A 24,387-nucleotide genomic window follows, 5' to 3' on the forward strand; every position below is an offset into this window, starting at 1 on the left:
AAAAACATTATGCCTTTTAATGTTATAACAACCAACCTCTGGCTTCATTCCAGCGACTTTTAAAAACCTTTTAAATAGGGAGTAGGCAGGCAGATTGACCTGGTTGGAGACTAGCACTGTATCCTAAATTTTCGTTGGGCAGCACATCTGGATTAGTTTTGTCTTCCAAGGCAGCTGGTTTTTCTTCAATCAAACATAAACAGTAGCAAAACTCACTTTTTGTACAAATTCTTACCAGTTATGAAATGTCCTAAGCAAATACGATCATTTCTCATATAGATTTCACTTAGAGGCACCCGTTTTAAAGCCTTAACACAAGCATTTCGACGTTCTCTAGACAAAGCATTCAAATGATCTGTCTCTTCTATGTCTCGCTAAAATCGAGAAAAAGAAACCGTATCTCGTTCAGCACGCATTGAGCATTTAACAACACTGCAAAAATGTGGCATTTTGGACCAAGTATAGTATTTTGTATAAGTAATACAAGATTTAATACGTAGTTAAACGTAATGTTTACAGATGTAAACAAGTGGTCAATTGGAAATGGGTGAAACTGGGTTATGTTTATAATGAAATAACCTGCAAACGGACGTCAGAAATGTCAACTGCCAGTTTAAGGTAGAAAATAAAACCTGCAGTATCGGGGCACAAATACTACAGAACAGTACTTTAATTTTGCAATACTTATTTTTTAGACTGATTTGCGCAGGCKTATGTGTCAAAATAACGCAAACTATATTACWGCATGAACTTATTGGCCGTCCAATAACTCTCTATTAAAAAAATGTAATGCARTWATAACTTTGTTTATGCTTATTATTATTTCAACAACACATCATACCTGCAAGCTTGTTTTCACCAAGTAGGGACTAACAATGAAATTAATTAAAAATATTTATTATCAAAAGGACAAGAAGGCCTCGATTTGTGATTGGTTCCTGGTTATTGATTAAAGGCAATAAAAGGTCGACTAAACATACCGGCCTTAGTATCTTCTTACTTCTTTAACATGCCAGAAAATGGATTTACAACAAAGCTCTCAGAAAAATACCAGTCAAATTATTATTGGAAGAAAGTTCTCTGATCCATTGATTGAATAAAGGAATAAAGCTTCCATGACAAAATAATCTTAAAATGATATATGAAAACCAAACATTCAGGACTTCAAACCCAATTGAGATCAATGCAAGCAAAATCAATCAATTTTCAAACCATCCCCGTTTGAAAGCGATAACAAATATTGTCGATTGACTCTTAAACTGGAAAGGTGTACCCCTGGACTGAGTGACCGGAATTTCCTTTTACTGCAGAATTAAGTTATCTGCGGAGGACCTGAAAACCAACCGCTCAGCGTTTATAGACCAAACTCGCTGTACAAATGAAGATAAAATTGAATATTGTTAATTTACCTTTGAAAAGAAAATCAGCTTTTTTATCAGTAAATTACCTGCTGAAGATCCGTCTCTCAATGCTTATAGAACCAACATCTAGTGCAAAAATATTGATCATTCTAACCTGGGCATCTATTAACGATTATCTATGTCTAGATCAATAGATTGTTATGTTGCACAAAATTCCAAACTATTCAACTGCAAGAGCGAAAAAACGTTGTCGATGCCGGCGAGTAGAAAGAACAGCAAAACACTAAGGAGATTAACCAGAAATAAATTACCGTTAAATATTGCAAATAACAACAACTACAAAATATTGGTGTTTTCCGTCCTTTAACCACAACTGCCTTGCTGAATTTGTTCATCTTCTATTTCTTGTAGTTCCCTCAAACCCACATTACTGAATGTATTTTGGTGCTTTGGTTTTTCTTTTTGGATCTTTTACTTCTGTTATATTATATTTCACTGTAGAACACTTTCCTTATTGCAGTTTTGCCATGTTGTTTATACATTATTTTTTAGTATATTTTCTGTTACCGTTCCGATTTCCTACAGATTCTGAAACGTTTATTATTTTGAATTATTGTTTAGCTGTTATATTTGGTTTGGCCGCATTTTTGGTGTTCTGTTAAATTATGTTGGATTTTTTTGCCAGCCTTGATGAGTTCCATTCTTTTTCAATTGGGTGATTGGTTGCTGTCGCTAATTATTTTTTTCTGGTTTGCGGTTTTACACATTTGATTTTGTCGTCGTCGCTCTCATTGTTTGGCCGATTTATTTGTTGGTTTTTGTTTTGCGCTTCTCGGATGGGGTTGTCGCATTTATTGGGTGTAGATTTATTCCTTCATATTTTTTTTTTAGCTTTTTTCAGGTGGATCTCTTATCGAGGTTTTTTCTTCAGCTATTATTTCAGGCGATTTCTTCGAAGAAAAATCAAATTGCCTCAAATCCACTTAAAAAAATACTCGAATATTTTGTTCCTGTTGAGGTGGATTTTGAGAGGTCCCAATCTTTAATCGACTATATTTTCCCTATATAGACTCAAAAACGATATATATACAGGGTGTCCCAATTGAAGATTAAAGTAAGGTTGCGCGTAACCGGTATTATTTGTTTCAAAATTCTTGTCATATTGTAAGTACCGTAAGTAAACGTACATATTTAAAAAATATTCACAAAAGTGATACTATTTTAAATTAATTTTAAAAGTATCCACGCTCGCCATTGGAATCAATCACCAGGTTTTTACCATAACATTTCAAAACGCAAACACTATGAAAAATCCGGATAAAAAAGAAGATGTTGAAATAAGAATATTGAGTAATAAAATTGTTTAAAAGTCCTTACATAGAAGCATTCCTCAACGGTTCCCAAAGCTTGAATAGACTGTTGTCTCACACATCCTCCTAAATGCCGCTCATATAAACCACAAGGTTAAACCGTGAATAAACAAACATGTGAAGGCGCACCTAAACATCTGCATAATGTGCAATTAATAAGGAAATTAGTTGAGAACAAGCGCAGTGGATTGTCAAGGGTAGCCGATACTATTATGGCTTCAGCAAATCAAACCAGCAATAGAATTGATATTCTTAGCGCTAGCTGCGGTTGCCAAATCGGCCCATATTCAATTATTCCGATACTTCATCAAGTTTATTAAGTGTGTTTGGAAAGTTGCCACCATTACGGACGGATTTTCGAAATTTATAGACCATCGTATAATATGATTGGCAAAATGGAACTATATGTGATTAGCTGCGGTTCTCTTGTAGAGTATCATTTTTCTGGCTGACTATTGCTCATATACAAGTCAGAATCACCTTACTTGGAAGACTACAAGGACTGTTTTAATTTGTTGGAAAGTGGGTCAAGATTGCTTGAGCTCGGTCATAAAATTCAGCCATTTCAATGTATGTACAGTTGGACAGTCCGAAATGTGAGACTTTTCATGGATCATAAAAGTATAATTAGTCGAGAATGTCAACGACCATCAATCAGCAGGATTTAAGGAGTTTTTAATCCTCCAAACAAACTTCCTGCTTGATTAGCCTCAATCTAAAGTAATCAACTGTATTGTAACTACCAAAAACTACACACGGGGGATTAGCGGCAATAACCAAGCCAAAATTTCAGTGGAATTCAATAAAAATGTCTGTTATTTAGGAGTTCTGTCGATTTCGTCCTGCCAAGTGACAACCTAACGGAGCCTGGTTGTGTTCCATATTACCAAACAGCTCATTACTTATGCAAAAACCGTTGTTTATCATCCATTCGCCAACCTCGCGAATGTCTGAACGTCGCATTTCATTGGCCTTGAATATTTTATTGCCGATTTTGTTTCACAAATATAGAAAAGTCAATTTAGTATTAAAATCCCTGTACTAATACTACGTATTATCTGTGGGATCAGTGGCGTAACCAAACAAACAAAGGACCGTGTTCACAAAGCTCTTCGTTTGGAAAAGCTTTAACTCGACCGCTGTGATACTCACGGGCCGTTTTTTAGACAATTGAGCTCGGAATTCAAACGATTATATCAGGTAATTGAAATTCATGAAAAATTTTCTTTGAAGCAGCAATAGAGTTTAGCTTGAAGGCGACAACTAGTTGAAAATTGGAAGCAGGTTTACAACCCATTCTGAGCAGAACAGTTTCAGCTTTGGAAAACGAAAAAATTACCGATTTACTGCATACAACCTAAGCATCCATGAAATGCACACTGGACTAATCAGAACACTTAGTCACGATTTAGAAAGTGGCTTTCAACCCTCCTTGATGAGTTTTTAACAAATTGGGAAGATCATTTAATTGTTTCCGAAAAGGGAAAGGTTTCCAACCCATTTTCTACTAAACAGTTAAGCCTTCGTGGCCATTGCTTGAAACTGGGGCGTTTTATACCGTCGTTGAACCAAAACTTCCTAACGTCTCGCAAAGAACAGTGGCTTGCATCTTCAGAGGGTATTTTGGTCTCAAGACTTGGCTCGAATCTCATGGGGTGCAACCCACATCCAAACATAACTATTTTATAGACGTATGAGGAAAAATTTAAAAAATGTCATGTTAAGAGTACCTACTTTGAAAAAGCTTCAATGGCCTCAATTAATTAACGTAAAAACGAATTTACAGTCAATTTGAAATTCCTATGGGCGTTCTAAGATCAACAATTGATGATTCTTTAAACTTTTGGGAAATTAAAGGAATTCTTTACAAATTTATATTAAAAACTAATATAGGTTGGTTTCTCAAAGTCAAAATGCAAAAATGTCGATCAATAAAATGAACCTTCCTCTTGAAAGAATAATTGATCAGTTTTTTGGTCTGTTTTTGACCAAAAGCTAACGTTTCCACACCGCCATTATGAATGAATCGAACGGCTTAAAAAACAAGCACGCCGCAAGTTAAAATCTATTTAATAAGCATTTAAAAAATCCAAAATAAATTCGGAATATACTCCAATAATTTAAAACTATTAAGCAAGCTCTTAACTACACCTCAGTATGGTATAAAGTGGACTTACACCATTTTATGATATATAAGTGAATAAAGAGAAGGAATTTACGTTTAATTCGCGGAAGTTTGCCCCTTCGCAACTCCCTAGCTGGATAAGATGGAGAATTAAAAGTTCGAACGTTTATAGACGACTTTAAAGTCCTCGCTTAAAAATGTACAAAAATCAATCGCAAATTGTATTTCCTATGCTAAAACTTTGAAAACTCCCGGATTCCTAAAGGTAAAAATTCGGCAAATTTTCAAATAATTATTTTTTTCTGGAAAAAAAGTTTCGTAATTTATAAAAGTACGTAACTCTAATCATGTCGAAATCTGTTTGTTTGATTATGTTTTTTTCACTTAAAAAGTTAGGAGTGGCGCTTAAAAGCGACATTTAAAACAGTTCTAGAACCGCGTAATAGATTTTGGCAACACTTGTTTAAGATTGGAGAAATGTTCAGATCATAACCACTTAACTTGAGAGGCTGAAAGTTACTTGCAAAGACACCTATTTTGAGTGGGGATTCAGATATCTGGCTTTGGAATAAGGCGATAAAGGATGCAAGTTGGCAAAAAGTGGAAAATTTGTCCGGTTACGACACAGAAAACTTGATATTTTGTGGTGCGAATTTACTATTTTAAGGCCCAATCGTCTTCGAAGTTAACAATAAATTGGTCTTTCTTGGGAAAATGCAGTTTCGACCACTTTTTGCCCAATTAAGTTTGCATTTTTGATGACGTAATTATGAAAAATCAATACTTTGTAACATTTCGAATCAGTTTGCTAAATTTCCACCATAGTAGCAAATCTCTGTGGGTGAACTACAACCAAAATTAATATTTAGCAAATATGCATAATTTTCGAACTGCGCCACTGTAACATTGTTATGATCGAGAGCATCAAGTTCGTGGACTAGTGATTTGGAATGATGGAATGATTGAAGTGGTGAAAAAATGCCCAATTTCCCCAAGAAATACCACTAACAAAAGTTGTTAGTAAGTAAAGGAATAATCTCCAAAATACGCCTTTTTATAACTGTACTACTGTTTAGTACGTACAAGTTTGAACAAGATGGGAATCGGAAAGGGGCGAGTACCGTCTTCACCCTTTCTATGCATATGTAAGGAAACGAAAATGATACCCGAGTTTCTAAAGTGCAAAAAAAATCAAACAGACTGAACGAGATAAAAAACGACTCCAGGACAGCCCAAATATTTCCACAATAAACAAAAAGTCTGGTGAAACATTTTCAAAATATCGTAAAATTTGATCTTTTGCTCGGAAACTCTTTTTGTTTCGTTTTTTTAGGTGGCAAGCGCTCTTGGATGGACAATCAAAGGACTTAACAGACTTGTGACAAAAAACGGTTTTACTCAAATCATTTACAGTCAACTGCTTTTAAACATTTATCTGATTGTCTAGAGTATTTATAGATTTACAAAACTACTGAAACCATAAAGAATATCCAAATTTATCTCGTTTTGCTCAACAAGCTGCGTTTCGAGCAAAATCGTGAAAATTTCGCATTGTTGATAACAGTTCCATAACATTGTTGTAGAGCGGATTTGATAGCACACCTAATTGAAGGTTATCAACGGTTTGCAAAGCTGATAAATACATAACTTTATCTTGCACTGCTTATTCATTAAAATCCTGTAAATTCTCCATAATCGTCTAGGAAGCACTTGAAATGGTTGGCCTTACCCCTTCTGCTCATCATTCAAAAAGATTTACATTCGCAAGTAGTTAGTGGACGGTAGAAGCTATTCCAAAAATATTGAAACGTCGCGGTTTCTTTAAATGCTCATTGCAAGCGAGCATTCTGCAGATAGTCGTTGAGTGACGAGATAAAACTGCAAATTATTTTATATCTATTCAGCTTATTGCAGCTGTTTTATTTGCATAAACCCATTCGAGAGCTCGTGTTCGGTTCGTTCACCTGATATTAGTTGATTGCATTTAAACGGTAATCGTAATAACTTTAAGGAAGACATGGTTAGAGTGTGAAAAAGCAATTTGCTCATATTTTGCCGCGTGTTGTCTTGAAACTCATCCTATCCATATTAGCAATATCCGCCTACTTGCAATGACAGTGCATTTCTTCATGGAAGGTCCCTACCTTACTGTTTTTTACCTGTTAACCAACACATTTAGTTAACAAGGTACAAAGGCCTGTGAATAGCCAGACTTAGCTCTATTTGATTCTTGTGATTGGGAGGTTGCTGTTTTTGTAGCGTACTAAACTAGCGAGAGTAACTTGACAAAGAAACTCAACTACTAACTAAATTACTGTTTTGCCTGTGCTATTGAGCAAAACCCCCGGATGAAATATTCGCTTCAAAACGCTCGAGTTTCAAATATTTCAGAAGGATGAATTCGACGTGTGTTTAAATCGCTATTGAAAATTACAAAATGAGCGGCTTTATACTCGAGGCTTAAACGCTCCTGATTTCGTCTTTAGAATGCAACTTTCCGAGCATTCAAAGTTGGCAAAGAAACTAATAATTAATCAGAAAAAGCTGCAACTTTCCTAAATAGGTTCGAAGGTGAAGTGCCGCGAGCAGGTCTTCTATTCAATACAAAAAACCGTCTCAAAATATTCTTTAGTGAACATTTTAATGGTAAAATTCGATTTTACAACATTTCCAGATTTGTGTGTATTTTCAATATATGTATTTGAGTTTTTTAATTATTTACCTATGGCAACTTTCCTCAATTAACTTATTAAAGTAACAACTGTCTTGTTTGATTCTGCAACCGATGATAATTTCTAATGTTTAGAGATTTTTTTTAGAAAATACCTGTATTATTTTAATGGCAAATTGCGATGTTGCGTGTTTTCTAACAAAAATGTTATTCTGTATTAATGAGATCTTCGGTGTAAACTCTCACATTGTAAATTTTCTATTTGTTTAGAACGTTTTAATACATTACGTACATGTTGTAGATTGTTTCCAAACAAACTTATTTTTTGAGAACTCATTTTAGGAAAAATGAACTTTCAAAACACCAACTTCAAAGAAACATTATTTTGTTTCTTTACATTTCAATCTAAGGTCGACTCTAAAAGCATTCCCAGTCACAAAAACACCCGACGAAAGTGTGCTGTATTTGAAATCAACAAGTTCCCAGATTTTCATATTTAGTTTTATCCGTGCTGTATTTGCTTGATTAATAGTCGAATAAATTCAGGCTTCGGGCATCCTGTTTTGCTCCACAGTTAAGTATTTCGGAATTTAATTGATATTGCTTAGAGGCTCCGGCGTTTAGAGGCGTTTTATACGAAGAACAAAACGGGGGCAGAGCACGTTTCTCAACTATTCCCATTTTATGCTAATTGAACTAGATAAAAAGCGTCTCAAAATGCATAAACGGAACATCGGTATTATTTATCCAATGTTATAATATGCGACAAGGCAATTTAGTCTGGCCTGTGACGCAGGCTGGCACGTAGGTGTTATATTTCTCTGTTTACTTCCTGTCTCATTACTTAGCCCATGACGGCGACATTTACATCGGTTTATACTTTTTTTTCTCATTTGTCACCTTTCGGTTCTATTTATGAGGGTGCAGAACGACGAAAAAACGTCTAATTAATTTTTCAGTGTTTTTTCGAACAGGCAATGCCAGAGTAATTTTTCAAAAAATGCCTCAAACTGATTTTGATTGCAAACATATTGTTCCATCACTAAAAAGTGGTGGAAAAAATATCAAAAATAAAATACTTAGAAGTTTATTGAACTAAATTGAAGAAGACAGGTTTACGAAACCCCTCAGCACTTTGTTTTAATTGTGTATCGAAGGATTTCACTTCATGCTCCATAAGATTGTTTCGATTTTAATAAAGACTGTAAAAGTGTGAATAAGGGCTAATGCGGCTTTCGAATACTTTGGTGTCTTCATCCTCGATAATGTTTATTTAAAATATTTACTTTTACAACTTTTGTTTTTGTTTCAAGGCGAGCTTTGGCAAAAATTATTATTCAGATTTAATGCAAATTTGAGTGGATCGGTTCGGTTTCCATTATCGTACAGATAAGAACCGTATAGAAAATATTGAAAAGTATTCCTTAAAGATTACCTACATATTTGGTATAGGCGAACTGAAAGGTTTTTTCTTTATCAATATGCTTCTTAAAACCTGTTATCAGTTGATTCAAGAGCTTGACACAGCCGCTGCTTTTTTCGAAGTTTCTCTAGCCCCAGTTGAGCCACAGAATTCGTTTTGGCATCGTTGGATAGATAAGTGAAAATTCGCTTCAGTCATAACAACATAACTGAGGAAATTCGGGTAGTTTTAACCCAGAAAGCGAAATTTGAATGTCAGAGATTTAGGTGCAAGATTATGCCAAAATTTCGTGTTTTTTGTTCCATTTTTGCTCATTTCTCGCAAGCAACATGAGCAAGACCGCTAATTTTTAAATCATTCAAGAGAGAACTAAATTTTTAAAAAGTGAACCATCGAAAAGGAAGCGGTGGCAGTTTTCTCAAAAAAGTCTTGATTTCAAGAAGTTTTAGATTTGCGCGTTTTTTTTTGAGTTGCAAAATCGRCTCAAACATGACGCTGCTTTTTTCACAGTTTATCAAGAACCATTTGAGCCACAGAATTCGTGTTGGCATCGTGGGATAGAGAAWTGAAAATTCGATTCAAAATTCGGGYAGTTTTGATCCAGAAAGCAAAATTTGAATATCACACATTGATCAGCTGCGGATCCAGCTTTCAACTTAAGGGGGGTCGTGTAGTAGAAATTCAGTCTTTTGTTGTCTATAAAATTAGACAAATGTTCGTGACACTTTCAGACCAAACAGAAGTAGAATGGAATTCTTGCTGATGATTTATTAATTATAGTATTCACGGCCTTTCATCAGATGCCTTCTTTCCTTAAGACCCCTAAGACAAATTTCAAGCTTTGAACAAAATATATATTATTACTAATGCTAAAGTCCAATTTGTAGATCTGGCTAAGATCTGTTTAGACAACATTGCATCTTTTCAAAAGTATTTTTTTAAGAATTGAATAGTATTTTGTAATATGAGAAGCGGAGTTTCATAGCTAGTTTTTACGTTAACACTTGGCTGCCTGAAACATTTTGTCACTTGATTGCCAAATTAAAAAAGCAAGAATGGGTAAATTGCAAACAACTATAATATGTATAAGTACAATATAGAAAAAGTGATAAAGTGTAGCGAGCTTTTTTTAAACTATTAAATGAAGTGCTGAAAACCGTTTCCTTTTTATCATTAGAGCACATTTATACTAATTTGAATTAATATACGTCCGGTTTCAAAGGAATTCTTTATTTAGGCAAAAATCCCCCTTTAAAACTCAATATATTCGGACATTTATATATGCTGTACCCTTATAAACTCGACAATATTATTTCTTTCCCGATGTGAAACTGTAACTGAAATTGAATCTGTAGCCGCTGAAATCGATTTCTACTCGATGAGAGGTCAGAGTGTATTGTAAAGAGAAAGTCTGCGAGATCCTCTTCAGCACAAATAAAATGCTGCATTTGTCTATAAATATTTTTTTGAACAGCGAATCGAGTTGTTGGTGTGCGAGCTGAATTTTAAACAGGCCAGACGAGGGATGCCGTTTTGATTGCTTTAGAAAGTAACTGTTACGATATCGCTACTTATCTTGGAGATTTAAAAGAAAAGTTACGATTGCTAAGCTGAAATCCGTCAGAAGATTCTGGCTTCTGGCGTCGTCGAGAACTAAGTAAAATCCTTACTAAGGCCTGTAATAACAGTCACAAGCGTGATTAATTGAAAAAAAGGTCTTTAAGTGTGTCTCCATCAAAGGGCTAATGTTTGCTGATAGAAGCAAATATTTTTCCATTGAATCGCTTTGTGATCTGAGAAAATATTCTTTTATCTCTCCTTGTATTCCTACAGCTCAATTATCTGTTCACAACTATGCCATAATAGATCAAACACATCCACAACGCGATGTAGTTATTTGCAAAGCATTTCAGTTGTCTTGTAATGATTCGGCATTGCAACCGACACGGATAAAGTGAAAGAAGAAAACCTGTTGCTCGGTTTCTGGCCGGTTTAATCGGCACTCTGGCAAATATAATAAAGTAAAATTGCCCACTAGTAAACCTGTACCTGTACCTTTTAACGATGTGGGATTATAAATCTTGTAAATAAAAGCGCAAAAATGGGTATAATTACAACGCAATATCGACGGTTTGATTTTTAAACGCCCGTCGTCCGCCTTGACCAACATTTTGATACGAGTTTCAGTCGAGGCGAGCCCTAAAATTTGAGGATTTTTCAACTACACGTTTCAAATCTCCATTCATGGAAACAGAACGAGATTAAACCTGGTGAAATCTGCTTAATTACAAAATGTAGTTGTTTGGGAGACAAGCGAAATAATTGAATAATATTGTTAACATTGTGGGATCCAATGATCAGAATTAGCGAAACAGACCCATCGATCCCGGCATTAAAAGTGGGTTGACGAAGCGAATAATTAAAGCTCTACCAAAAAAATTGTGCAATTATTGTATTAGGTATGTTGAGGCCAGAGTGACCTCAAGGTAAAATTATTTTTTTAGAAGATTTTATCAGTTCAAGGAGTTTTAGTTTTCATTTTAAAAGGCTTTAGTTTAGAAAGCGAGTAAATTCTAAAAATTGTGTTCGAATATCTGAAAAAGTTCAATATGATTAACGTTTTACAACATAAGTACCTACATACCTACAGGCTGTATCAGTGAAATGAAAAAAAGTTATAATAAATAAATAAAAGTGTGCGAAAAAATGTTCGGGGGTCGATTGATATTTTAATTTACGCATTTTTCCCGACGAATTCTTTTTATCCAGAACTTTCCAAGCAAATGTATTCTACATCATCCTATAATTGCTCTCAATTGTTTCGGGAATATTTATGGAGAACACTCATTCATTAGAAAAATTGGCTTGTTGTGAAATAGTTTCTTCATAATACAAAAAAAACTTTAATGTCAATTTTGTCTTGTCTTTAAAATACTCGCCCCGAACGCCTGGCAACATTCTAATCTCAAATAGAAATTTCTCCAAACGATTGTCAACATCTCAGGCGTGACCGCTCTAATCGCAAGCGTTATTCGTCTTCTTAAATCAACTATGTCGAGGGGTTTAGTTTTGTATGCAATTCTATTAAAATATTCCCATAAGAAGAAATCTAACACCGTCAGGTCAGGGGATCGTGCTGGTCATTCTATCGATTCTGGCTTACCTATCCACCGATTTTGAGTCAGTAATTAGAAGTTGAAACCAATTCATATTTTGAAAACCTTTATGTTCGGTATTTCGTCTTTAAAATGTTGTGCCAAAAATGTCAAAAATTTGAAACAAAATTCCTAAATAATTACAAATTTATACCAATAATGTGGCGACATATTGATGATGAATTTTCAACTTATGGGAATCGGAAAGAACCAACAATTATACCGATATACGAATTCACCATTGAAAAAATCAACATGCACATGAAATACCTTCAGATCTTTCTGAAGAATTGAAAATTTGTAGTGGCCACTGTTACGCGAGAAACACGGTATAAAACGATTTTGTTTGAAAATATCCGCAACTACAAATGCCAATCGAGTGTACAAGCGTTTTTTCATTTATACTTTTCTTTGTTCCTTGTTTGTATTTATTTATTATCGAATTTATTCCATATGCTAATGCACACTGTACAGGGTATTACAAATTGTAGGAGATGCAAGAATTGGGATCTTGTAAACAGTGAGAAATGCGAAGTTAATTCAATTCGGACGAAGTTGTCCATTTTGATGTTGAACAGAATGGCGGATTAAAAATTGAGAACCATTCGAAAAAAAACCGAAATTTGCACAAACTATTTTCAGGTTTTTCTGCGATTATTTATAGAGAAATTTTAAAATAATTGTCACATTATTAGAACAAATTTTATTCCTCAAGAATAAATTATCTAATCCAATGTTTTTTCGTTTTCAACTCGCCATCATCAACTTATTTATTTTTACTCAACACGGACCTGTATGTAAATATATTTCAAAATTTTGCAGAAAGTAAAAAGGTGTAATAGTGTGCAAACTGTTTAAAAAATATCTGCAGATAAGCCAGATTATTTGAGAAAATGTTTGAAAGTAATCGACCTTAACTAACGACTAAAACACCATTTTGTTAAGCCTCAAAATATGAAACATTGCCCTAATTTAACTGACGTACTTGCATCTCTTACGGTATACGAAATTCCAATTTGTATCACCCTGTATATACGCCAATACTCATATAAATTTATGTTGCCTTTGTAAATCAGAAAGAATATTTTAAAACCTSCTTCAAATAGCCAACATTTCASMMAACATCATGCAAYCCAAATCTATGAACGACATATGCAAAATGGTGTATTTTGCATATTTAGAATGGAGCTTCCGGGCCCAAATTGCAACGAAAACAGCGAAACGATTTGCTGGGAAATGTCTGTATGAATAATGACTGCAACACGTGCTAAAATCCAGCAAAAATTGAACGACTTAATTGATGCAAAGTACTTAAGTTTAAATGAAAAATCCATCAAAAATGTTCTGAATTAAAGAAAACCGATTCATATTCAAAGCATGAATTTTTTGGCAATAATCTGGACTAAACGAATTAAATTTTATTTTACCGCTTTTAAACAACTAAAATAATACTCGCATATATATTTAATTTAGAGTCGTTATCGATAATCCTAGTAGTGTTTGATAAAAAATAACAAAAGGACGATAAGACTTAATTCTCAGCAATATAAATACAATGATCAACACAAAATTAAACATTTATCTAACTAAAAACCTTTGGCAAATATTTTCGAGGCAGCAGGCGGTAAAAAGAGCAATTTACAGCTGGTTTGCGTGTTAACAAACGCTCAGACGTTATTAAGCAGACGTTATTAAGGGGCTGCCTTTAATCGTTCTGGATTAGCTTCCTAGAAGTTCGCAGCATGCACTTAGTTTTTCAAAAATTTACCAATTGCTAGATAATATAGATATAGAAAATAAATAATATCCTTCAACGAAAAAAGTCGAATTTGGGAATTACGTAAATTAAACATGACTTCATCATTAACTGAGACTCGATTAACTCAACTGGTTTGGACATTGGAACTTGGCATTGAGACATTAACATTAACTCTTCACAATCAGCCAATGGGCAAGCGCGCAGAACGTGCCATGCTCTTGCTCTGTTCGAATTTACCCTAACCGAAGCGTCTCTACAACAATATATTGACGTTGATAAATGAGCAGGATCCACACTGATTGGAACAACAAACCAGACGCTTATCGCCCTATAAAAATAATCGTTCTTTTTACATAATGTAAATGTTATCTGTTCTCAGAAATTCAGTCGCCTTCATATCCACATAAAAATAAAAGCCGGTGACGCAACCGATTTTCTTACCGAACAAATTTTCGGTAAACAAGGCTGACGAAGTGAGAGCCTTCGGTATTGTTTCTTAAATACGCATTCAATGTTGTCAGTTCGTATCCAAAGAAAAATGGATGGTTTTGCCGGGGAATTTCCCGACCCAATCAGCCATGGAAGGTTGATAATACCAACCACCCCCCAAGACCTTCAAGCCAATTTTTTCCCACAAATTTCAAGGATCAGACTATATAAATTTATAGCGCAACAAGGCAACATTGCCTCACTTTCATTTAGCTTGATGGTGTTGACGTTAGGAGCAGCACGGTCCGGCTTAATAACTTCGCAGGTTTAGGCCGAGGGGGGGCAGGCAACGACCTTCTTTTCCACTACGCAAAATGCAATGGCCGCCCGACAAGACTGCGGCTATCACAAAGCCGAACAGAGTGATAAAACCAGCCGGCAATTAGTCGTGACAAATTGGTTTTTATGCTCGAACTCAAGTGACCGCAATTAAACAAAGAACAACTGGAAAAGTAATCACCGTGTTTTTCGCCTCGAAAGGGTCAGGGCTTCAGAGCTGTTCTTGTTACAATTTTTCTGTGAACTTTGCAAAATATTATCCAGGATGTCCCGAAATTGCTGGCCACCAATGATAGGACGAGCAAACCTTTGAAGTAACCTCAAAGAAAAAGATCCAGGGGGTTAAGGTCGGGAGATCGGGGTGGCCAGGGACTAGGACCGTCTTACAACAAGTTTTTTCTTTCAATGGCTGTATGAGATATTGAAAGATATGCCTTTTGTGTACCTACCAAAAAAAATTGGAAAAGGGGGCCAATTTTCAACACAATTTTCATATACCTAAGCCGCGATAAATTTCTTAAAACAGTGAAAACGAAACATTGCAGTTTTTCGAAAAAAAAGTCGGCTTAAAGTGAAAGTTACTTAAAGTAACTACCTACATACCGATTCTGCTGGGTAAAAATGTTACTTACTCAAGTCAAGTAATGTACACACCATCAATATTAGAAAAAACGTGCTTTAGAGCTCTTGAGCTGTCTTCAAAGTTCCTTTTTCCAAAGAAGTAGGTATGTACAATTAATAGGCAACCACTAATAGAAGAAATTTACCGCAAAATTACTTTCCAGAAAAAGGCGCGATAAATGTGTCGCGTCTATCGAAAACTATCATTAAAACCTCCATTGTTCCCATATTATTTTAATGGAAAATAAATTGTTACTTACGATTAACACAGTACGAATCGCACACGACCCGAGAGTTAGTCACGCATGCCAAACCAGTAAACAACGAAATTTTATGCAAGTATTCTTGTTTGCTAACCAATTGTATTTTTACTTGTTAAAATTCTTTGAATGGCAATAACAAGGTTAACTACTTGATGATTATGGATATGAAAACACATTAAAACTAGTTTGCCACACTTCAATTGCTTTTTCTTTGTGAGGAAAGCAAGCAAATTATCAGAAAATAGGAAAATCTTCCAATGGGAGGCAAGAAACAGTAATTTTATAGAAAGGATAGGAGGGTCTCTATACGAAAGATGCCCAGGATCTTACTTTGTAGCCAGAGATTTTGGTGATTTGGCAAACGAAACTGCGCTTTAATTAAAAATGTATTTTGCAAGTCGAATTGGTTCTAGTAATCCCAAAGAAAAATAATATAATTCTTATCTTCAGCTTGTGAGGACCACAGTTACCGCTTCTCTAATCGCAAAAAATAGGGTAGTTTCAGGCTGGAAATTTACACTTAACTTCAAGAAATGAACGTTGAAAAAACGAAGATGCGTATCCAATAATAGACATCGCTAAAAAAAGTTGCCATTGCAGTATTTTTTAAATAAAATCGGGCCACATTCGAAACGTTTTAGACACCATCTAATAGTGCAGCTTTTACAAAAGGTTTTATTCAACCCACTTTCGATTAATGACTCGAATTGATTTTGCAAAGGCTTTGCATTTATGGCATGGCAAGTGTATTTTACCGAGTGTGCGAGAAATTTAATAAAGTTCTGTGCTGTGACCTAATTTCGATCTGACTAGTTATTTGACTTTCTGATCCAGTTTTAATACGTTGAGTAAATAAATGATCTTTGTCTCTTGAAAATGGCGCGCCAGCCAGTAAATGTAATCCAGCTCTAAAATTTAATTTGCCTTTTTGCACCGTTCTAGAGTAAACGAGTTTGATTGAAATTGACTGAGTGAGAGTTTTAATTTAAGTTGATTAAAACAGCGAAAAAAAGGTAAACAAACGTATGAAACGCAGTTTTTGTTTTCTAGCAAAAAGACCTCGATTGCTTTTTTCTTCATAAAACAACGAAATCCAATATGAAAATTTAATCAATTTAATCACCTTTCAGCAAGCACTGACAATCAATCAATGGAAATTGTAATGAATGCCCGACCTAGTTTGCCTCGCAAACGCGGTCAAGTGGGGAATTGAGTTCACAATTCTGCAAATTCCAGCCTGCACAAACCTATATAAAATAGACAGAGTTTCATATGTTGTTTTTAAGTTTCTGTTACACTATTCGGTTCCTAAATCATTATTATAGACAGAGGATTATTTGCTCTTCCTGTCCTGAAAGGTGTTCTTATTGCAATCGACTGTTCGATTTTAGAATTGAAATACATATATATTTGATTCGTTGGTGAAACCTTTCTGCTTCCCTCGCAATAGTTTAGACATAGAAAAATGTTATTTAATAGAGAAAAGTGTCTTCAAAAGTATTTGCTTTACCTTGTAGGGCAGAACAAAATAACGTTATCTAAACAGTGTTGCGCCTTTCCAAACGATGTCAGAAGAAAAATATTGTGTGTTGCCAAATGTTAAGTGACTTTCATATTAAAATAAACAGTTTGTTTTACAGATTACCGTTACCTCTTGTTAACGCTTTTGATCTATCGTAGCTTACAACCGAGGCAGTTATATTCAGACATGTTGTTAACTAAAAATAAATGGTATAAACAACTACTTTCGCCCAGCTTTTTGCGAATTAACTGCACAAAACGCAGTTTTGGCTGCAGAAAATTATTCGTCTTCGACGTTTTGCAGTAAAATTGTCGACAGTTTAAAATTTTTCATTAATTGTCGCTTAATTATGGTGCCTTTGCCGCCTTAACAGTTGCAAATCGTGCACAACCAGGAGGCAGACGTTAAAAGATTGATTGGTAGCTTTGCGACAATGTTTGGCCACCGCGTACGCCAGATTTTACACTGCTTGATTAATTTTTGCCGGATTTTGGCAAACATACGTTTCACGCATTTCACTAATTGTGTGATGACACACACGCACAAACAAATGCCGAGTGTTCGTATTATCGCTATTAAATGTGGCGATAATATTGGGAATTAAAGTTCTAAAAATGCACTCAAAAAGCATTTTTTAGAGTAGCCAAAGTGGAAAATTTTTGTTCTATTTTTCAATTCTAGGCGTGTGTAACTCAGCGAACTTTCAGGAGTTGGAAGCACCGACACAGTAACTCACCGGTGCAGAAACGTTGCAGTCACCCATTTGCTAAAACGTTACTAATAAATAATGTGGTGACTTTTTTTGTTAGGTGTTCAAATTCGAGTCCCGGGCCTCGAAAAGTTTTAATTCGCCCCTGGGTTAAATGCTAAGCGTAATTCAAAGTGCGGCACAGTGAGAAACGATGACTTGTAACGAAAAACTCAGAAACAAAAACTACTTTACAAGTGCAGAAAAAAGCAAAAAAGAGTGCACTCTAAATGCCTTCAAAACTTCGAACCTCTACTTATCGTTAAGAAAAATTTCGCAGTATTTCTATGAACTATTGCGGGACACACTTTGAATTGAGCAACGTTCCAACTTGTAAACGGAAAACAACAACAACTAAACGGAAAACGCTCCAAGCGCCAATCTTTCACTAATTTAACTTTAAATTTAGTCATTTTATTTGTCTGAATTTGATTCATCTGCAGTGATTGATTGGCACGACGCCAAAATTAAAATTAATAACCGAATTAATTTTGTATTGCTTAATTTTCAAGCAATGATAGAAACCAAAGAAACCAAGTAAAAATGTCCTTTACAGTTGTGATTTCAAGAATTATTGCGCCACAAGAGTAATTTGAGGTGAGGTCCAATGAGTTATAACTCACCAACTCACAGAGGAGCATCAACTCAAAAAGCGTTGAGCTTACTCACTCAGACAGTGGCGAAAAAAACTTGCAAATTTCAGAAAGTTGCTACCAAATAATAGTTTATATTTCTTCCACAAAGCCTTTTATTAGAATAATCAAGCTTTAGGGTTAGTAGTTTGTGACAAAAAAAACAATAAAAGCATGGAAATATAATAATTTGCCTGCTTTGAGCCCAAGTTTCAATTGTTCATCAACGACATTTTAATTGGTTCAAAAGCGGCGTTCAAAGAGCTTTCCACCATTGGCTCCAGTGCTTTAAAAATCCACAAAGACATTGAAGAACTACCAGATGGCTCAAGCAGTGCTTTGTAAATAAAAATGGACGTGGGGAATCGATAACATCCTTGTGCATTTATACATTTGAAGCATTCGGAAATTACAGACACATTGCAAGCTTTATGTAATTAATAGAGTTTTTTTTAGTGTACTTACTTTGACTGGCAGAAACTGAACTATTCGCAGAAAATGTGGAAAGTAGATGAGTAGCTGAGCTAAAAGGGCGGAAAAATAAAATACATAGACATCCTATGATGACGACGTAGAATATAAAATTCGAACATTCGTAGCAATTTGTAGAAAGAAATCGTAAAAATAATCTTTAATTCTCGCTTAATTATGATGTATTGATCAATTTAAGGCTAGCAAAACGTCCAAAAGTGGCAAGACAAGGTTAGAATCGCTTGGTAGCTTTGAGATTGAATGGTTGGCCAGTGCAAAGGCCGGACTTGGCGCTGTTTGATTAATTAAACGTTTGTAGGCTTTTGATCAATAAGGGCGGTTTGCAGTAGCAAATGCTGATTTGTTTGCCAGCTAATTAACCGGATGTTCGTGTATTGTGGGAACAACTGATGCGGTACCGGATAGTTTGTGACAAAAACCCGGTTGTCCTTAGTCATCCAGACAAAAATTCGTTTAACAGCAAGTGCTGCACGAAATAATTAGGTTCAAGAACACCGTGGCTAAGTGCCCATCCGTATATTATTGCAGGCGTACGCGTTTTAATGATCTCCGAGTTGGGAACACGGCGGACGTGATCTGCATAATAAAATAGCAACGACTTTAAACGGCTTTCACTAAGTTACTCGCTTGTTGAGATTGCTATCGTTTGCTGCTGTTGCTGATCCTGCTGATCCTTCGACAGGTCCTTGTGCAATTCAACAAATTTCTCTTGTTGGTGCGATTTCTTCATCGTTTATATGGTGTTTCAGGCGAATTCTCACAGTAAAAATGGTTAAAGTTTGGGCCATTTAGAAACGATTTCGACTCGAAAAAAATTAAATACATCTTGGACTCCAAATCTCTTAGATCAGCCTAAGTCGAATACGCCTTTTATTATATTTATCATTAACATAGTTAATTATTTATAATCTATTTGGATTTTTCAGTTTTTTTCTCTAAAAATCCCCACTTACAACAGCACTACTACCCAGTACCTACTACAAGTACTAAACCATTTCGATTCAAGCTTTTTGTCCAAAAAATCAGTCATTTTCGAGAAAAAAAAATATCCTGGAGTTCAATTCTTACGACGGATCAATATAAGTGTAATAAGATAGGTTTAAGAAACATTTTATTGGTTTTTTTCAAAAATTCCTAATTTTTTATGAAAAAAAGAGGGGCCGACCAGCAATACTGATTCATTTATAAAATGTTACTCTTCAAGTTTTTCCTAAAAATCATTACTTTTGAAAGGAAAAAAATATATATTCCAGTAGAGTATATGTACTTACTTCTCATAGATCAGCCTAAGTTTGATAAGACAGGTTTTTAAGATGCATTTTATTGACTTAGTCAAAAAAATCCTTTATTTTTCATGAGAACCAGACTAGGAAGGAGGCTGATTTGTATATGAAATAATTTAATTCTCGAGCTTTTTCTTAAAAATGATGTAAAAAAGTTAAATACAATTCACATATATCAGCCTTATCTGTTGACCAGGTTTAAAAATGCTTTTTTGTTTATTTTAATATTTCACGAATTTAATTTGTCTTACAGTTATGAACACAGTCAAGAAAATGTTCCTTGTAATTCGTTTCCCGAATAGACAAGTTCCTCAATAGTCGAAGTAGATGTGGAAAATGAGCTCTTTTCTTCCCCTTTTCATGAAATTTTTGAAACCGTTTCAATGTTTCCCATGCCTAAAAATTTGAAACTTTGAGTACTGATTGATTTTTTGTCGATTTAAGAAAGAACCCAAGAGTTTATTACCGCGTTCTTTGCTCCATACAGAAAAAAAATCTTCTAGGAAAATCAGATGCCAACGTAGAACTGAACCAATCTGATAATTCGGTATGTCTTTATCATAAAAATTTTGGAGTTTTCCGCAATAATCGCACTTCCGAAAAATGGTTATAAACTGGAGAGTTTCAACGACTTCAATCTCAAAACACCGTGACTGGAGCAAAGAAAATATAATTGATTTTTCATTTTTTTTGTTTTTTTTTTAATTGATTTCCAGAAGCCAATAAAATTTTCAAAGTTTCACTAGTTAGACATGATGATTGATGGTAAAATTTAAGACAATTCTTCCAATCTAAAAAATGTGACCTCATCACCAAATCACACTTAACTTTCGTATCTTTACCAATTTTCTTTCTCTTTTATTAAGTAAACCAGCATTACTTATTAATCCTATAGCCTCTTAAATGCACTAAATCTTGTAGTCTCTTAAATTCACTAACCTAAAGCTTCCCCTAGAGTTGCGTAAAAATCTGCTTTCTATTGCAATTAAAACCAGAGGAAGTACATTATTTACGACTTAATTACGTGAGATGGCAAATGGTCATAATAAATAATTTATTGGATAATTATTATAAACAATAGGCTCATTGTTTTATTTATTGGGAAACGTCTTCAGTATCTTGGTTATATCTCACAGAGCATTATCCGGTCGATAGATAGCAACAAATAATAAGCAATTTTGTAAGAACCTTTTTGGTTATCACCATCTGTGTATTTCTGCAAGACCACCCGCAATAAATACGAAAAAGTGCTGGTTCTTTAACGTTGCTGCGTCTGATTTTGTCTGCAATTACTGAAATCTTGCATTGGTTTTTTTGCATACAAACACAAAGATAAATAAAATTGAAAACAGGAAAATAAATCAGAATAAAGACAAATAAACCCATTCGGTGAACGAGGGTTTTAAAAAACTCTATTGAATAATCACTGAAGTTTAGTCTAATGCTGTTGAAGTAATCGCAAGATTCTCTTACAACTGAGAAAACTGAAAAATCAGAGGCATCAATAAATTTCCATTTATGTGTGATAATTGCAAGAACACTTCGGTCAACTAGCGAGAAAATTCAACCATTTTACAGTTATGAAGAACAAAAAAAATCCACATTGTCTGACCAAAAAATGCTAAATTTGTGGTCAAAATGAATGAATTAGCGAGAACAATACGCACCTTCAAGGAATGTATAACAGTTGTTTCGAGTTATTCAAGCGCAAACATTCAACAGGTAACATAAATCCCAAAATCCATCTCGAATAAAACAATAATATCAATGCCGCTAAACCAATATTTGGTTTCCGCGTTAAACGAACGAGAGATTAAAACAAATTTGCTAATTTTGCGGCTGTTTATTTTCAGCATTAATATTTGAAACTTTTTGAATATTATATGCAGATTAGTAGAGCAATCTGGCTCTTTCTGCTTTTATTGCTAAGTGGATTAGAGATGTGCATTTAAATGAGGATTTTTTTTTGTTAAAGGTTACTACCAGCCAGCGGGTCCTTTGATTTCAGTGTCGCACCCATATGGACCTACAGCTGCTCCACAGCCTCAACCACCTAAAAGCGTGCCTCTTTCCGAAGCTTCACCCACGTCTATTAATTCTTCGATATACCAGCCGCAGGCTCCACCTGCCCCTAGCTCGAACAATGGGGACTCTTCAGATAATGAGGTATGAAAGCAAATTCCTTATTGTTTTATACATGTTAGGGTGTTCGACAATCTTTTCATATGCCGGCTGGTTCTTGCAGGGTGAGCTGTATTTTAACTGGCGATTGATTGCGCGTTTAAACCCTCTCTCTATGGGGTGTAATCGCTATTGCAAGGAAAACAATGCGCTCGACCTCATTTCAGTGTCAATTAAATTAAATTTTGTTGACATTCCAAATTTTCAATGGTACACAGGTAGAACGTGGCGGTTATACAACAACACTGATGAATTAGGAATGGGAAAGCCGGAAACTGGAGATACTGCAAGTGAAATAGTTGATATTGTTGCGGGGATGACTACAGAAAGTTCGGGACAGCTCGACGGATTTGGAATAAGGAATGTTCCGTATTTGAACCAGAATATTCGAGTGTTGCCAAACGGCTATTAAAGCAAGCGCGACGCGCCCTAGTTAGTGAAGTTGAAGGTTAAATATTAGGTCAATTATTGTAGATTATAATTGGCGTTGTGTTTAAGAAAAAAAACAGAGCTATTTACTGGAATCTGGAACCCCAATAACGAAACAGTATTTTCGGAGATATGTCTCCGACCACCGTCTACAATTATGACGTCAAACTGTATTTCCGAAATACCTACTTTCGGATAATCTTCAATTTCCAAAATTCCCATTCTTAATGAACTACCCCGTATAACACCGATAAACTTTCACAGGTAATCATCACATCGGTGACTTCAGGGGTGAAGGAGCCTCCCATTGCGCCCACCCACCAACCGACCGCGTCCTACAGATATCCGCAGTACTCGCAGTATCACGCTTACGCATGTCCACCTCAATACCACTACCAGACGCCGCCGCCGCCTCCAACTCCTCCATACCCTCATCATGAGATCTGTTACCCGGCGGCGCCGCCCGGTTATTTGCGCCACCCCAAGTATGCGCCCTCGCCCAGCGCCCCGTACCATCGCTACCCGTACTATTCGGGTCATGGGAGCGAACTGTATCCACCCTCAAGTGCCCCACCGTCACAACCTAGCCAACAGGTGAGGGATTTTGGAGGACTCATTTTCGAGGAGAGTATGAATGAGGAGTTCTTGCTTTTCAGATGGTAACTGCGGCCGCTGTGACGACTAATGGCTCATATCCGCCTAATCCAAACGGCGTCCCGCTACCACCAGCCATAATGGAGAGTTATCCACCACCGGCAGCACCACCTACATTGGTGGATGCCTATCAACCGTCTCCTCACTACTACCAATCTGCTTACAGTCTTCCTCCAACGTGTTATTCGCATTCTCCCTCTAGAGCCATCCCTTATCTAAGTAAGTATGGCGTTTTGTATGGGATTTTTAAGGGTTGGAGATGCTTTGGTTTTCTGTATTTTAGTACGTTCCTGATTTTTTTAAGGAAAAGTAGCGCAAATGCCTTGCAGTCTTCTGTTATCAATTGTAGATTTTCCATAGTCTCAAGCGCCCGACTTTTTTAGCTTCTTCCTCCATCGGTACATACAAAGAGTCCCAGTTCCTCGTCAATCGCCATCAACTTCCTGATTTTCTTCGGGCTCTTCACATGCTGCCTCTCCTACTCTTAAACTCTTGCTAAAACAGCATCCTTCGATGTCAAAGTTCGCTTTTCTGCTTCTTTAAGTTCCCTTCAACCTTGGATTTTTGGCAACTTTCTACATTTCCATCTCTTCCTAGAGCCTAATCACTCCTGAAGAGCAATCAGTTAAATTCTAAGTCCATCCACTTAACTATGGGTGGCATTATTAGTTTCGTTTCCAGCAAATGTAAGCTCTGAATTCCCCGAACAAGATGGATTACGCTCGTCCTAAGCGGCTTCACTAAAATTTCGCTTCGCACAAAAAAAATTCTATTTCTCTGCCCAATTTTATAAGTAAGAGCTTGATGCTTCTTCAGAGTCTGATCTGTTTGGTTTCGCCAATTTCACCTCTGTTACACATGTGGTTACTGGACAAGTATAGGGTCTTTTCAGCTAAAAATGGCAAAATTAATTTTGCTAGCAAATTCGCC

The 24,387-nt window shown here is 35.6% G+C and overlaps 2 protein-coding genes across 2 annotated transcripts in view; one reads left to right on the forward strand and one right to left on the reverse strand.

The window, feature by feature from the left end:
- LOC109534564 (D-beta-hydroxybutyrate dehydrogenase, mitochondrial) overlaps positions 1-2,837 on the reverse strand; it is a 64,125-nt gene extending 61,288 nt beyond the window's left edge. The window contains exon 1 of the mRNA XM_048670071.1: positions 2,739-2,837. The gene's annotated coding sequence lies outside the window, so the exon portion shown is untranslated. The remainder of the gene's footprint in view (positions 1-2,738) is intronic.
- Positions 1-24,387, forward strand: part of LOC109535990 (titin) — a gene marked incomplete in the record, with an annotated part of 72,197 nt that overhangs the window by 41,080 nt on the left and 6,730 nt on the right. The window contains 3 exon segments of the mRNA XM_048670067.1: positions 22,169-22,359; positions 23,068-23,397; positions 23,460-23,676. Of these exon segments, the coding sequence (XP_048526024.1) occupies positions 22,169-22,359; positions 23,068-23,397; positions 23,460-23,676 (738 nt within the window).

This window comes from Dendroctonus ponderosae, unplaced genomic scaffold (assembly GCF_020466585.1).
Source record: "Dendroctonus ponderosae isolate FM_Combo_2020 unplaced genomic scaffold, Dpon_F_20191213v2 Dpon_F_20191213_1, whole genome shotgun sequence".
Classification (NCBI taxonomy): Eukaryota; Metazoa; Arthropoda; class Insecta; order Coleoptera; family Curculionidae; genus Dendroctonus; species Dendroctonus ponderosae.